This window comes from Hoplias malabaricus, chromosome 18 (assembly GCF_029633855.1).
Source record: "Hoplias malabaricus isolate fHopMal1 chromosome 18, fHopMal1.hap1, whole genome shotgun sequence".
Lineage (NCBI taxonomy): Eukaryota > Metazoa > Chordata > Actinopteri > Characiformes > Erythrinidae > Hoplias > Hoplias malabaricus.
This window is the reverse complement of record NC_089817.1, coordinates 25,160,307-25,175,816: the sequence shown is the minus strand read 5'-3', so window position 1 is coordinate 25,175,816 and position 15,510 is coordinate 25,160,307. Positions and strand designations below refer to the sequence as shown.

The window sequence follows — 15,510 nt, the reverse complement described above, 5'->3', positions numbered from 1 at the left end:
ACATTTTATAATACATGTAGTCTCCATTGCTCTCTGATCCCCTTGGTTCATCTTTTGTCTTTTTACCTTTCCAGTACAAAAAATTGCTCCTCTTCCACAGCACCCCCCATCCCCCCCACCCCCCTCCCTACCTGCTTGCTGCCAAATTGCCCTGAATGCATAGAATTCAAGAAAACCTGAAAATAATTCTGTAAAAAAAAATATATAGAAAAAAAAAAGAAAATACATGTATTCTAAAAGCTTAGTGGCTTTTGTGGTTAACACCATGTCTGTGTGTGTGGGGTTGTCTTTATTCTTTACTTTAAAGCTGTGATTGGTGGAGTGGCTCCAGCTCAAGGAATGCTTGTGAAATGTGTGTTATCGAAACTGTGGGGGTGAGCGGAGATATGTGCCTGAGCTGGGCGATTGGTGATTAACCCCTTACGCCTGCGGGGCTGAACTGCAGTGTTCAAAGAGTGGCTGCACAGTGCTACTGCATCCAACAACAGCACGACTTGTGTTCCTCTGTGAGTCATAACGGAAAAAAGAAAAAAACATTTGTTGCTATCAAAGTGACGTTTTTCTTTCTTTGTCTGTCTCTCTCTCCGTCTCTCTCAGACTGCCTGCCAGGTTGAGGAGATTTGGGGTTCCCTGCTGACCCCCACGTTCCTCCGATGAACCCCATCAACTCCATGAAACCTACCCTGCCTCCAACGCCACACAGGTGTGTTTGTGACCAAGCTGTCTGCACTCCTGTTTCATGTAGCACAGCACATTTTGTCTTCAACACTCACCCACACACACCTCTTCCTCTCAAACGGCACACTCAAGCCCTTGAATCTCTTGATCTGTCACTCGTTTCCTTGTACTGAGCAGAGTGCTCCCAGAAGGCTCAAATGACACTCTGCTAGTGACGTTTTCTTTAGTGGCATCTAGGTTTCAGTGCGGTTGCACATAAGAATTAGCAATTATCCACGTTATAGCACAGCTTAAGCTGCCTTCTTAGATTCATTAGCTAAAGAGTGTAGTTGTGTTGGATCTTTTTTCTTACTTATTTTGTGAGGAATTGTTTGCTTTTTGAAGTCCTTGAATTGAATAAAGTTAAATCTCTGAAATGATTTTAGTGAAGTGATATTAAAAAGTGATCTTATCGTTATGTGTCAAGCATGATCATACTGAGGTAACATGCTCAAGCTAATTAGAAAATTGCATATTGCAAAGTCTTTTTCTGGCTGTCACTAGTCCTAAACAGAATCATGGACCCTCACTTATCATTTACTGAGCCTCTGGTCTGCCATGCTGTTGATCTGAATTCCAATTGGCTGTGCCGTCAGCTCACCGTTGATTGGGTGCCTGGGGTTTTGGCTCCGGAACAGCATTTTCCTGTTTCAGAGGAGGTGGGCATCTGGTGGTTTCTTCAGAGGAACTGAAGAAAAACCTCAGCCAGCCCCCACCCCCCCACACACCTCCCAACCCCCATCAGTGGAAAGCTCTCAGCTACCGATAGATGAGCTGGCCAGCAAGCTTGCCTTTTTAAGCCCCAGAACAATCCCTCCAATGACCACCAACTGCTGAAGGCTGTTGCACAGAGCCACCAGAGGACTTCAATATCCTGTGGGCTGCAGGCCAGTGGTGAGGGCCTATAGGTCGAGCTGGAAATGCATCCAGCAGAGCCCCTGAACTTTCTAGGTTTAAAGAGGCAGGACATCCGGTTGAGGCTGTCACTGTTCATTATGTTAATAACAAAATAGTAGCAATATTTAAAGTAAATAATTGACTAACTAGAGGCCACTCAAATAAAATGGACTGAACTGTCTCATAAAGATATAAAGTAAAACAAAATGTAAAAAATCTAGAGGACATTTTAAGGGTTTTTTTTGTGTGTTTTTAATATTATATCTAATGATTTGTGTCCTTTTCCAATGACAGCAGAAGCGTCTTGAAAAATGAACACAGTTCTTTTTGACTTAAAAAACGATCAACATAGTAAATTAAATTACTTAAAGAAACACTAGGTAAGATTAGTTTCATTTGCTCCTGGCACTCCCCTTAGTGTAATTCATTTTTACAGCACTGTACTGAAATTAATGTGGAGGGGGAAGGAGGACTTGCATAGTGCAGTTTCTGTAGTGCTGAGCTCAAAGTAGCAATGAAGGAGGCTCTGTTCTGCCCATTATAGGTCAATGGAGCATCACTGATTTAAAAACTGTAATTTAAAGATAAAATATTAGTGTTCCTTTAATTGTCTCATGTTGGATAAAAAGAACACTTAATACAGACAAAAATAAACCTTCTATACTACTGTACTGTAAAACCCTGGGGCAAACACACATGTAAATGTTTAGGAATGAAAACAAACCATCTCTTTTTATTTAAACAAATTACAGTCTGAATGATTGCATATCTAAAATTGTGACAGTGGCATTTTGTCAGCTTTTGCCTGGGGAAGTTAAAGCAGTCCATCCCATGTGATGTGACAGCAGAACCACAACTAAATGGCTGTCTGACACACCACATTTAGTGTTCAAACCTCAAGTCAGAAAGAATGGAAATGCAGATCGGCTTGGCTAAGGAGAAACTGAAAAATCAGATATTTTCTTCATGTTCAACCACCTAGATGTTTCAGGCACATTGCTTTAGTGAGGGTGTTAAAATCCTAGAAAGGCTAGTAAGTTAATTAAATATATGCCTTATTAAGGATTATTATGTTGGTGACAGCCCCTTATAAATGTATTAAACTATTGCGAAGTGTAAGGCACAAGAGAACTAAAGGTAACTGTTTAGATTATAAATCAGTTAAAAGGTAAATTGAGTAATATTTGCACAGCTGGCTTGAATTAGGAGCAACGCTGATGGTTAGAGAGTCTTAAAGAACCAGTGGGCCCAGCAACTGTTGGGAAGAAATCATAGTCAGGCAATGATTGCCGTGTTGTGTTCTGAACTCAATGACTTACAGTCCTCAAACACATTTCTTGTTTCTTTGAACATCCTCGTACCATTGCAGCTGTAGAATTTAGAAATATTTATATACGACATCTACCTTCAGTGAGAACATATTACATTTTTAAATGCTTGAAATTGATTTAAACTACATAGTCCTGAAGTTTTTACTCATGTCTGCGATGAACAAAGACTTGATGCCAATTTTAATCCCAAGTATTTTAGCAAGAATTTCAACTCGATGCTTATGCCAAGTAATAATGGTGCTGAACCTCAGAGGCGAACTTAATTGGAAGCCTTTCAGCATTTCTCTGTGTTTGGAGGGCTTTTTAGTAGCAGCATTAAGCCACAGTATTAATATTGTGTATATCAGACAGTAGCAACATGCACTGTGTGTGATCACAGACTGCTAATTTTTACCAGCTGTAGTTTCCCTGCTTTGATTCAGAGCTGCGTCTAATGTAGTTTGGCTAATTTTGGAAAGATTAAATGGGACCGATCTGGTTTGATCCAGTTATACGGAAAACAGTAGGTACTCTAACACACACACACACACACACACACACACACACACTTGAGCACGAACACTTACGCTCTCACCCCCCCCTCCTCCTCCCTTCCTTGGCATCGCTACTCTTTCCTGTCTCTAAGTGACTGTAGTCGCCATGGAAACATTGTGCCGAGCACCTCTAGAGCATGTGGCTGTGGCACATTCAAGTCACACAAAGACTCTCCTATACACTCTCTCTCTCACTCACTCACTCACTCACTCTCTCTCTCACACACACACACTCTTTTTCTCTCACTCTCTCTCACTCTGTTAACACCATATGTCAGTATCACACAAAGACATGAACATAAAAATCCCAGTATGTCATTTCAAACCAGCTTTGGATCCTGCGGAAGGATCACTGCTACTGTAGGTGAATCAAGCATTGCCACCTGCCTGGTCACATTCAAGAGGAAAAAGAGTGAACACTACAAAGGGAAGAAAAGAGAATGAAAGGGTAGTGTTTGTTTCTGTTACACACTGGTCCTAATCCTGGTTTCCCTCTTCCTGCAGTGACGGCTCTTACCCCTATGACCCATCGTCCTGGCAGCAAGGCACCAACCAGCCCCCCGGCTCCCTCTCTGTGGTAACCACAGTGTGGGGGGTTACCAGTCCTTCACCCAGCCAGGTAAGCCTGGCCCTACCTGTCTACTTCATAGTTTCTTTAAGACTGCAAGAATAATAACATGTTTTATATCGCACTGTGTTTACATACAGGGTTGTTTCTAGAGCTGGAACGAATATTAGCGATTAGAGAAAAGGGTAAATCAGGAGAGAGTTATGAATAAATATGATTATTGTAATTATGTAAGACCACATGTGTCTTTTTTTTTTTTTTTTTTTTTTTTTTAATTATATTCTGCAAGTCAAAAGACGGTTTCAGTTTGTACCAGAGAGGGCGACAAAATCCTTGTCATGACCAAAGCATGTTTATTATGTGTGTCAGTCAAGGAAAACCAGAACAGCAGCTTCAGATAAAAGATTGTAACCGATAACATTTTTGAATCTTGTGATTCAAGTCACTTTTTTTTTTTGCATTTTTCTTAAATCTGGAACTAAAGATTTTTTTTTATATAATTCCAATTAGCAGGGCATTTCATTTATAAACTCTTGTTTATGCTTCTAGTGGACTATTATAGTGGCTTTCTACTTTATTGCTTTTATTCTGTGGCAGTGTAGATTTGTGCTCATACACTGAAAAATACAAGTGTTAATTTAAAAAATAGACTATTGCAACAGAATCAATATTAATATGTTCTTCTTTCGTTTCTAATACAATACCATGGTTTATTGTACAGCAAGTTCTTCCACCTCAGGACTTTCCACTGTGTACTTCACTGTGGCTAAATGACTCATGTAAAAATGTATGCCGTATTACGGGTAACTGCATGACGTCATTACGTTAACAGGCCTGAATATCACTCATATCATAATATTGATTTTTTTTTTTATCGTGTTAATTATGACAATATTATTGTGAATGATATGATATGGCTCAGCCCAATTATTTATAAAACTCAGTGACACATCCCTCTTTCTCTCCACTCTGCTTCTCAGGTTTTTGGCGCTCCCATGGGCCCAGGTGGTAACTCGGCTGGAGGTCACATGATGCCTGGAAACAGCCCCGGGATGAACTCCCCACAGTTCATGGGGCAGCAGGGCTACCCAGAGCCCAACAAGGGTTACATGCAACAGGGCATGTACGGCCGACCCAGTGGAGGCTACCCAAGCGGACCAGCGTATGGTGGCAGGCAAGTGGAGCCCACTAAAGATGGGTTCAGTTCGGTTGTGTTTTTGTAGCTGTGACTGTGTTTAGGCTCTCAGTGATGTGGGAGAAGTGTGACGTCAGGGCAAAGGTCCAGCGTCATTGTGCGGAGGCTGAGCACGCTCTTAGCTCAGTGTGTGTCAGTGAGGGAGTCCCGCCCCTGCACTGACTCACTCGCCCGCCTACACACACGCACGAGCACACACACAAACTCATACACAGGTTCATACTCACCAGTGTTGTGTTTTCCCCCAGGAGCGATTTGCATAGCAATAAATCTTTTGAATCACTGACTCGGAACATTTCATTTTGCTCCCTCTCTGTGAGACATAGCAACAATCAGGCTTTCTACTACGCTGCATAGCAACACGCATAATCATCCATGTTCACATGTTCAACTGCAAAATATGTCACACTGCCTCTGGCCATGTTTTTCAGCATGACCAGTGCTAATCTTGTATTGTGGTGAATGGGAGAAGCTGTTGGATGTCAGAAATGACTGTTTGCTTGTGTGTTTCTTCTTTCTGTCTTAGCTACCCCAATAATGGCGGGGGCTCCCTCGGGATGCCACCTCACGGAGTCCGCCCACCCACTGACTTCACCCAGGCCGCTGCCGCTGCTGCTGTGGCCGCTGCTGCCGCTACAGCTACAGCTACTGCTACAGCAACTGTCGCTGCAATACAGGAGAAGCAGAACCAAGAGATGAGTTATGGGCCTGTAAGGAGCATCTTCTGTTTTATCTTTGTCTGACTGTTAACAGGTCATCTTACTCACGTTTGACAATAGAGGATGGTTTAGTAGACAAAAGATTGACACTCAGTGATGTGGACTTGGACACTTGTTTCTCTTTCTGATGAAAAGGCAAGGAAAAAAAACAGTCTGAAACAATTTATCCCAGTATGCAGTCTGACAGTTTACAGTGGATTGAAGGGTATAGATTTCAGCTTAAAAATCTTTTTCAGGGTGAATGCACTGCAGTTGAAATCTAGTGTGCGGTTGTGTAAAGAGTAGCATTTAACTGGCCTTAAAGCATTTAATTCGCCCCCTGCTGGCTCACGATAGGTTGCAGAACTCCATGTCCAGAAACGTGGTTTTAATTAGTATAAAAAGGGTGGAAATAGCATAGGAAACTGACTCAAGTCTTGATGCGAGAGCAGACGTTACATATTCACTGACCAGAATTCGATGGAACATCACAAGCACAGTGGCAAAGGCATGTTTGATTGTTCACGCTGGTGACCTAGTTGCTGCTTTCCATTCTGTAGCCAAGGCTTGTCATCTCTGGCTGCTGGCAGCAGGCATGTCTCCAGCCATTGTTCAAGCTTGCTGGGTCTGATGGGTGTGGGATCGTTTATTTTTTTCCCCTCTCTTCTCCACAGATGGGTGGCGCTTCCTCTTACAACACCCAGTTCCTGTCCCACAGTGGACCGCGCGGGCCACCCGGTATGGCCCCCTCTGGCATGGTGGGATCCAGACCTCCCTCCATGGGACCCATGTATGCCTCGCAGGGGCAGCGCCTGCCTCAGCACTCGGGCTATCCAGGGGGCCAGCAGGGTCCCCCACCACGACACCAGCAGGGGTTGAAACGCCCCTACAATTCTGAGGTTAGTGAGGATATACAGTCTTTCACTTTAAATGCGGGTTGTAATTTTTGATACTCGTGACAGCTTGTGGCCACAGTTGTGTTTCTTTTTCATTCCTGCTATCTGGGTTTCAAAACAGGAACTTTAATCCAGTTTCCAATCCTGGATTATGTAAAGACTGGTATTTAATTGAGCTGTTATTGTGATTCCTTGATCACCTAGTGTCATACCTACCAGTTAAAAAAACAAAAGGGTTGGATAGAAATACCCGCAAACTTGGTTTTAGTGTAAACCTTTCACAATTAGGAGTGTTGATCCCATATCAACTGATCTTGAATCAGTATTCCTTCAACAAGTTACCATACAATCACTCAAATTCTCAGGACAAAAGTCACACTTAAAATAGGCATGACCAAATAGTTGTTTTTCCAATCTTTGCAGCATCAAATTATTTGTGTGGCTGGACCCTGGTGGCTGGAATGCTGCATAAAGGAATTTTCAGTTTCTTACCCTATTTCTTTCTTATTTTTTTTTTTCATAGGGATTCCCAGGTCAGCAGTATGGCTCTGGAATGGGGGCAGCCGGGCCATACCCCGGCCAGGCCATGCAGTACCATGGCCCTGGCCCACAGCGGTCGGCTCCCTCACCCTCCTACACTGGCCACAGAATGCCCCTCCAGCAGGCCAACATGGGCCAGTATCCTGCAGGACCAGGAAACCCAGGCCAATACTATAAGGTGAAACATTAAAATAGCCGCAGCAGTTAATGCTGGTTCACGCCCTGAGCCCCTTGATCATCCTTGGTGACAGTAAAAGACCCCTCCTGCATGATTCATTTTCACAAATATTTTTTTAGAGTTTGCTTTCTTGTAGAATATTTACAAGTGCCTACCAACACTGTGGCAAGATAGCATTATCAGATTTCGTGGTGAGCAGGTTCTTGCTTCTGTGTTTTGTGGCAAACAAGCTGCTGCTTTGTGAAAGTCAAACCCTGGAATCTGATACTTGCTGCTGCAACAGTGAATTGAATCCTACATCTGAAAAGATCTTGTAAATGTCATTTACAGTAAAAGATCAGTCTGCACTTTGTGGGCGATATGCATAAATAAGCAGGAATAAATTCTCTAGTCAAATGTTACACTCACAATCGCTGTTTTAAACAGTTTGAATGATGATTTACAAACGTTTATTTACAAACATGGTCCTTATTAACAAATGTCACTGTAGTCTAAATAGTTTTCGTTTCGCAAATAGCCAAAAGTAACAAAAGAATCAGACGTTTGTTAACAACGTGGTTAGCGCTGGGGGAGAAAACAGAAAACAAAGGCAGAGCCTAAACAGAAACTTGGAAAATCTCATCCTGCATTCCTTTTATATCTTTTAATAAGGTATCACTTTGGTTGAGTGACATTGATATGACTTATTTGTTTTTTAGGCGGAGCAGTTTAACGGGCAAGGCAACAGCCATGGCAGCCTGGCTTCAGGAGTGGCTGGAGGCGCAGGGTACAACACCTTTAACCAAGCAGCTGTGAATGGGGTCAGTGTTTTCTGTCTGTCTCTCCATGTCTGTCACTATCCCATTTTTAGTGTGAATGCGCCTTCTCGTGGTCATTTGAACAGAAGTATATACTTCTGGCAGTTATGGAGGCTGCAGTAGTCATTCAGAAAAGTTTTGTTGAACAGTTCCTTTTGTTGTTGTTGTTATTAGATTAACTTTGAGACTAGCAGAGAATAGCTGCTGTGAGTGATTTTGTTACATTACCTATAAATCTAATGTACACACAATATTCTAATAAGAGAAAAAAGTTAAGCTTGAACTTACACTTTCATGACATTGTTTCAACATAAATAATTAGATTCCTTGGGAGAATATTTATGATGAATGAAGCTCTTGCTTAAAATAAGAGAATAACAATGGCTCTGAAATCGAAAGCTCTGACATGTTTTGGAGGGAATTGCTTAGACTGTTATGGCCTACTGCCTGAAGTACCGTTTACCTCACAATCCATACCCATAGCAAATTATAATTAACAATTAATTTTTACTTGATCAATAGGATGCGATGCTCCTGGTTGGAAAAAGATGCAAAAGACAGTAAAATGTGCTAGAAATATTTATTAAACATTTTAACTAGGTCTAGGGTTTTATTTATTTATTTTTAATTTGTATTTTTTATTTTTGCTGAATATTAACATGTCCAATATTATCCATTCCCTTTGATACCGTCAGACCTTTTGAGAATTGTTTTTTATATCATAATCCTGGTCATTTCTAGCATGTTCTACATTCTAGTCTAAACATTGAAAACAGCTGATGCAGTAGTTAGTTCTGTAGTCCTATAAGTATGTCATAGATTAAAAAGGTCATGGTTGGACATTAACTAGGGTGGTGCAGAGAGATTTGTGATGCATGGAAGCATCTGTGTTCTTGTGGATATCACTCCAAGCTCAGAAGGGTGAATAACTCCTTTACGATGCAGACCAAAAAATATATCGAGAAACAAGTCCAAAGCACTGGAAAAACTGACGTTTATAATACTGTCTTCTTGGCTACAGTCTACTGTGAACTTGCTACAAATTATGCCTTTCTTTGAAGCAAAGTCCATGAAGTGTGTTATAGAGACTCTGCCTTTAAATCATTCTCAGAGTATCCACCAGATTCTTTCTTGTGCTATAAAGGAGCAGCTTGCAGAGTGTCTGTCAAACACAGAGGGCATCTTCACTAATTCCCCTCAAAGCTCTCAGAGAAAGTGGATGAGGACTTAACAAGGACTTGCCCCAGTACTTAACTGGGTAGACGTTTAGTTCCAATCTGCTGTTCATTTCTGTTATATTTTGCTTGAAAGAACGGGCATTAAGTCTCATTTTCTGGTGCACGTGATTTCTAATAGAAACCCTGAAAAGGAAATTATACTTTCTGGTTTCTGGCAGTTATGGAGGTTGTTCATGTGAATTAACTGCACTCATTGTTAATATTAGATTACCATCTTTCTTGCTGTGTCTCTTTGTAGGCTGATAGCTCCACGTAAGTTTGCTCTTTCCAGGGAGAAGCAGTTAATATTTTACAATTTCAGGAACAGCGTGTTTGGACTTTGTTACCAGGAGCATATGCTTGGTCAGAATTAATTTAAAAAGGCCTATATGGCTATGTAAAGTAGTGCCAATAATAATCGGTTATCTTAATTCAATTAGCACAAGAATACTCTGAACCATATTAACTAATATTCAATATTTACATTGAGTAGGGTTTATATGGGACGTCTTTCCTTATAAGTCATCATGCTGACTGATGTTGATTTAATATTTTATGTATGTGTTTTCTCAGCCTGGACGAGCGATGCCTGGATATCCCAGCTCTCCCCTCCCCGGAAACCCCACTCCCCCTATGACCCCGGGCAGCTCCATGCCGCCCTACATGTCCCCTGGCCAGGATGTAAAGTCTCCTTTCCTCCCTGACGTCAAACCTAACATCAACTCAATGCAGCCCCCTACAGGTAGGAATCCACACTTGCATAAAGCAAACACTATTGTTTTACTGCGCCATATGCAAACTGAATAGCAATTGAGACACACTTTGCACTATTTCATTTGAGAGTTTAAAAAAAAAAGCAGGGTCCCAATCATGTCTATAAAACCATACCTTGTGTTGTTTTTATATTTAGACCACACCTGCCATGTGACCCAGACTAACTGACTGATAGTAACACTGTTTTTCAAATCTGTTCACGAGTGTTGAAAGGATAAACCATCCCAGTGTTTCTAAATCTCTAAAGTCTAATTGTGTGCTATATTAACACTGAAGTCTGTCTCTAAGTGTAAGGCTCACTTTTTGTGACTGTAGGTAACCCTAGCGACGACCTGCGGCTGACCTTCCCTGTTCGGGACGGGGTGGTGCTGGAACCTTTCCGGCTGGAGCACAACCTAGCCGTCAGCAACCATGTCTTCCAGCTACGTGACTCCGTCTACAAGACACTCATCATGAGGTGAGATGCAGTCTTAAGCCCTGACCCTGGTCTTATCCAGTTGTTCTTTATGTTCTCTGACATTATTAGTATATATGGCACTAGAAGATGCTTTCTTAATGTCATGGTTGATCAATGTATACAAGCCAAAAAAAAGGCTTATTCCAAAATAGTGGTTAGGGGCAGTATACAAAACATTTAAAAAATGTAAATATCACTGTAAGCACCAGTCAATATAGGATTGAAGCAGATGTATGAAAATAAAACAAATCTCATGTCTGTTTGTGTAGGCCAGACCTGGAGTTGCAATTTAAGTGCTACCATCACGAGGACCGGCAGATGAACACTAACTGGCCGGCCTCGGTGCAGGTGAGCGTGAATGCCACGCCCCTCACCATTGAGCGCGGGGACAACAAGACTTCACACAAGCCCCTTTACCTGAAACACGTGTGCCAGCCGGGCCGCAACACCATCCAGATCACAGTCACCGCCTGCTGCTGTGTAAGTTACTGTGCTGTGTGTGTGAGAGTTTCCTGTATTTATACTCCGTTTCACACGCTTGGTTTATGTTCTCTTTAGAAAAGGATAAGTGCATGTAGAAGATAATTGCAAACGCCCTGTTTACACTTGGCATTAACATCAGATTAACTGGTGATCAGATCATCATCCAATCAAGACAATACTTGATCGTTTTAAATGCATTTGTATCTAGATACTGATCGGATCTCATTATCTTGTACCCTATTCAAATTAAATTGGATTCCTCATGGCTGACTGTCCTACCTCTTCATAGCAACGAGTGAGCCCACGTCTCACCACAGCCTTAATGAGCAGCAATGAGAAGCAAGGCACAGAGGATAAAGTTATTACTATTTTTGCCTCCTGCTCTTGTTTCATGTCGGTTTTATGCAATTTGTCCCTTTTAATGTTAACATTAATAAAAACATTATGATGCGTTTGGAAAATTGGACCCCTGCCGTCATTGTTGTGCAGGAGTCATAAACTCTGGGCCTAGTGGGCTGGAGTCCAGCTTACTTTGCAGATTTGCTTGCTCTAATGCACCAGCCAACCCTGCTAATTAACTGATGAGTTGAATCAGGTGTTTCTGAGCAACGACATCACCTTCAGGACCAGAATTAATGATCCCTGCTGTAGAAAATAATGTTGGCAAGTGTGTATTTTGTATAAACACAGTTTATGTATGGCTTGTAATTCTCTCTCTCTCTCTCTCAAGTCTCATCTGTTCGTGCTGCAGCTGGTTCATCGGCCCTCTGTGCGCTCTGTGCTGCAGGGCCTGATGAAAAAGAGGCTCCTGCCGGCCGAGCACTGTGTCACTAAGAGTGAGTTCCAGTCTTACCCCTGCCTCTTCTTCACCTGCTCTGCACCTGCCACCAAAACTCACTTTCACTTAAATTCCACAGCATCTTTTTGCCATCATTAATTTTGTCTCTGGCTCCTCTGCTCCCAGTCAAGAGGAACTTCAGCAGTGGGACCATTCCAGGAACCCCAGGCCTGAACGGTGAGGACGGTGTGGAGCAGACGGCCATTAAGGTCTCTCTCAAGTGTCCAATCACCTTCCGCCGCATCCAGCTTCCTGCACGAGGCCATGACTGCAGACACATACAGGCAAGTAGAAGGCATTACCTCTTTTCTGTTTCACATTTATTTACTGATGATTTAAAAATAAGTAAAAGGACACTCGTAGTGACTTTTGCATTTTAAAAATCCTAATTCAAAAACATGGAAGTTATGTGTTTTTAATGTTACTTCCGAACAAGTGCAGAGCTAAAAAGAGTACTGAAGTATATTGGAGTTAGATACTCGGTCCATCTCTCATAATGTCATGCTTAGTTAATTAATGAGCCTATTCTGTACCTATTCCTCCCGACAGTGTTTTGATCTGGAGTCTTATCTGCAGCTTAACTGTGAGAGAGGAACCTGGCGCTGTCCTGTGTGCAAGTAAGAGCTTTGTACTTTGCTTCTTACGCTTGAGATGTCTGCTCTAGAATGCTGTTGTGTGTAGGGTTCTAAGACGTTGAGTTATTTCTGAATATCATTCAAGTCAAGTTTGAAGTCCTTAAATTTAAATCACATACTCACTCAGGCCATGTCATGCCCATTAACGCTTTGACATTACCCTGGTCATTGCAGTAAGACTGCTCTTCTGGAGGGCCTTGAAGTGGATCAGTATATGCTGGGCATTCTCATCTATATCCAGAAGTAAGTTCCTGCACATTGTAGTGACCTATACCAACCTATAATTATTCACTATAAATGCATTCACACTCCATGTCTTCTTACCGTCCGAATCTTTCTGTGATTAGTTCTGACTATGAAGAAATCACCATTGATCCAGTGTGCAGTTGGAAGCCAGTCCCTGTGAAGCCAGACATACACATTAAAGAGGATCCAGATGGTCCAGCTCTGAAGCGCTGTCGCACTCTCAGCCCCAGTCACATGATCCTACCTAGTGTCATGGAGATGATCGCAGCGCTAGGCCCAGCCTCCTCACCCTACCAGTCCCTACCACAAGGTGGCAGCAGCAGCACACCCGATTACCCCAGCCAAGGTACAATAAATATATGGATCAACTCTCATACAGTAGTGCTTAGATTTGGTTTGAAGGCTCATATAGAATATTTTGAGAGTTAGGTTAATGATAAACTTGTCCTTTGACATGTTTGAGATTCTTGGATCCTGCAGAAACTGTGTAATGACCTTGCCTTTTTTTCTGTCCTCATCTCATAGCTGGTTCAGGATATTCTAACCAGCCAGGTTTCTCAGACTTCCCTAATGCCCCTGGCACTCCAACACTGGGGGAGTTCGCGTCGGGGCCCCCACCTCTTTCTTACCAGGCTGACCTGCCCAGTGGACTCCTGACCCCTGAAAAACCTGTGGGGCACCCCATGTCTGGACAGGTATTGTTTCCAACATTTATGACCAGCAACATGTATAAATAGGCATAGGTTCATACATTTAGACACTGGTTCAATTTAATTCCAGATAATGGGTTGTTATTAAAGAAATTCATAGCTGATAATGTCACTAAAGCTGGAAGCCATGGGGCCTACAGTTGGGAGTGTGCCAAGTTGATCTTTGAACACCTTTGGTGTTCAAAATGTTGTGTTAGCTATGATAATTAATAATTAAAATCCCCTCCAGTCAAGTCATGGATTAAACTCATGAATACTCATCTTTGTTCTTCAAAAGGACATATTTAGAAGTTATTTCCAAGTAAAATGGTATTTCCCTAATGCCTTTTAGATATAACTCTAAACCTTCACTTTCATTCAGTACATGTAGCTCTATGAATATGTGAAAAGTCCCGTCCTCTCTCTCCACTTACCACAGTTGCCTACCACTTAAAAGTCCCACTTTGCAAATTCTCATGGTTTCATAGGTTTGTTACAGAAACCCTGGTGATCTGAATTTGTCTTTAGAACACTGCTGCTTCAACGCAGACAATTCTCAGCTACTTTGTTGCTGCCTTATTTTTTGCCTAATGTGTCTGCGTGGATTTCCTCCCACAGTCCAAAAACACACGTTGGTAGGTGGATTGGCGACTCAAAAGTGTCCGTAGGTGTGAGTGAATGTGTGTGTGTTGCCCTGTGAAGGACTGGCGCCCACTCCAGGGTGTATTCCTGCCTTGTGCCCAATGATTCCAGGTAGGCTCTGCACCCACCGCGACCCTGAACTGGATAAGGGTTACAGATAATGAATGAATGAATGAATGAATGATAAATAGATTGAATTTTTTCATTTGGTGAGTTCTAGCACGTTGTCGTGCTTTTGTTGCCTCTTTGCCAAGGGAAACCAGGGTGTTCTGACCTGGAGACTTCTACTGTTTCCTGTCCCATGGAACCCATTGCAAAATATAAAAATTATTTGTATGACACTAAAGTTAAGTATTAAACATCCAGTAGGGACTGGGTTTACAAATCACACTATTTAGTGCATAGTCTGTACATGGTCCTTACATTCTGATATTATTGAGCACCCATGATTACACACTTGAAGGAAAATGTGACTTTAAAAACTAATATGAAAATAACGTCCCACGGGGCAGGAAAATTAGTGAAAATTAGCATTAGCAATTAGCATGAAACAAGCTCTGTATATACAAGCTATGTTGTTAAAGCCAAATTAAATGTAGAAACTGGCACTGTTCTTCAGCCATTTATTGGACATGAGTAAGTTTAAACACAGGACATACACCTGTAAGGTGCATGGCAGGTTTTTGTGCATCTCGCCTGTCATTCCAAACACCAGAAGATGTACTGCATTTAATGTTATATGTACATATGGTCACACATCTCTCTTCTTCTATCTATTTAATTACAGATACCTCATTCAAGTCGCATGGACCCATCTCACAACCCTCTCCAACAACAACAACAGCAGCAGCAACAGCAGCAGCAACAACAGCAGCATCAAGCTCTCCACAGCAGTTCCAACTTGGGTGGACCTGGAGGACCTCTGCATTCGCGCAACTCTACTCATAATCCCCGGATGCACACAGACAGCTTCGGGCTGGGTGGCCCCGGAGGCCCGGGAGACGTAGCAGAGCCTGCCCTTGATGTGAGTGATGTTGATTTTTCTTTTTTCTTTTTTTTTTTTTTTTTAAACATGAATTTCATTTAATATTTTAAATAAAGTAGGTTTGCAATTAATAAACTTAAGTGTGTTGGGTTTTTTTAACCCTTAGTTAACTTATTGAAGCACATTTTTATGTT

The 15,510-nt window shown here is 42.0% G+C and overlaps 1 protein-coding gene across 1 annotated transcript in view; it reads left to right on the top strand.

Moving 5' to 3' along the window:
• The window catches only part of zmiz2 (zinc finger, MIZ-type containing 2), a 38,465-nt gene that overhangs the window by 20,088 nt on the left and 2,867 nt on the right, over nucleotides 1-15,510 (top strand). Inside the window, exons 2-18 of the mRNA XM_066650818.1 lie at nucleotides 598-703; nucleotides 3,983-4,097; nucleotides 5,027-5,220; nucleotides 5,768-5,951; nucleotides 6,614-6,838; nucleotides 7,359-7,553; nucleotides 8,252-8,353; nucleotides 10,141-10,309; nucleotides 10,657-10,798; nucleotides 11,068-11,278; nucleotides 12,012-12,117; nucleotides 12,246-12,403; nucleotides 12,669-12,736; nucleotides 12,929-12,997; nucleotides 13,102-13,346; nucleotides 13,526-13,695; nucleotides 15,119-15,355. Coding sequence (XP_066506915.1) covers nucleotides 654-703; nucleotides 3,983-4,097; nucleotides 5,027-5,220; nucleotides 5,768-5,951; nucleotides 6,614-6,838; nucleotides 7,359-7,553; nucleotides 8,252-8,353; nucleotides 10,141-10,309; nucleotides 10,657-10,798; nucleotides 11,068-11,278; nucleotides 12,012-12,117; nucleotides 12,246-12,403; nucleotides 12,669-12,736; nucleotides 12,929-12,997; nucleotides 13,102-13,346; nucleotides 13,526-13,695; nucleotides 15,119-15,355 — 2,640 coding nt within the window. The 5' untranslated portion in view covers nucleotides 598-653. The remainder of the gene's footprint in view (nucleotides 1-597; nucleotides 704-3,982; nucleotides 4,098-5,026; nucleotides 5,221-5,767; nucleotides 5,952-6,613; nucleotides 6,839-7,358; nucleotides 7,554-8,251; nucleotides 8,354-10,140; nucleotides 10,310-10,656; nucleotides 10,799-11,067; nucleotides 11,279-12,011; nucleotides 12,118-12,245; nucleotides 12,404-12,668; nucleotides 12,737-12,928; nucleotides 12,998-13,101; nucleotides 13,347-13,525; nucleotides 13,696-15,118; nucleotides 15,356-15,510) is intronic.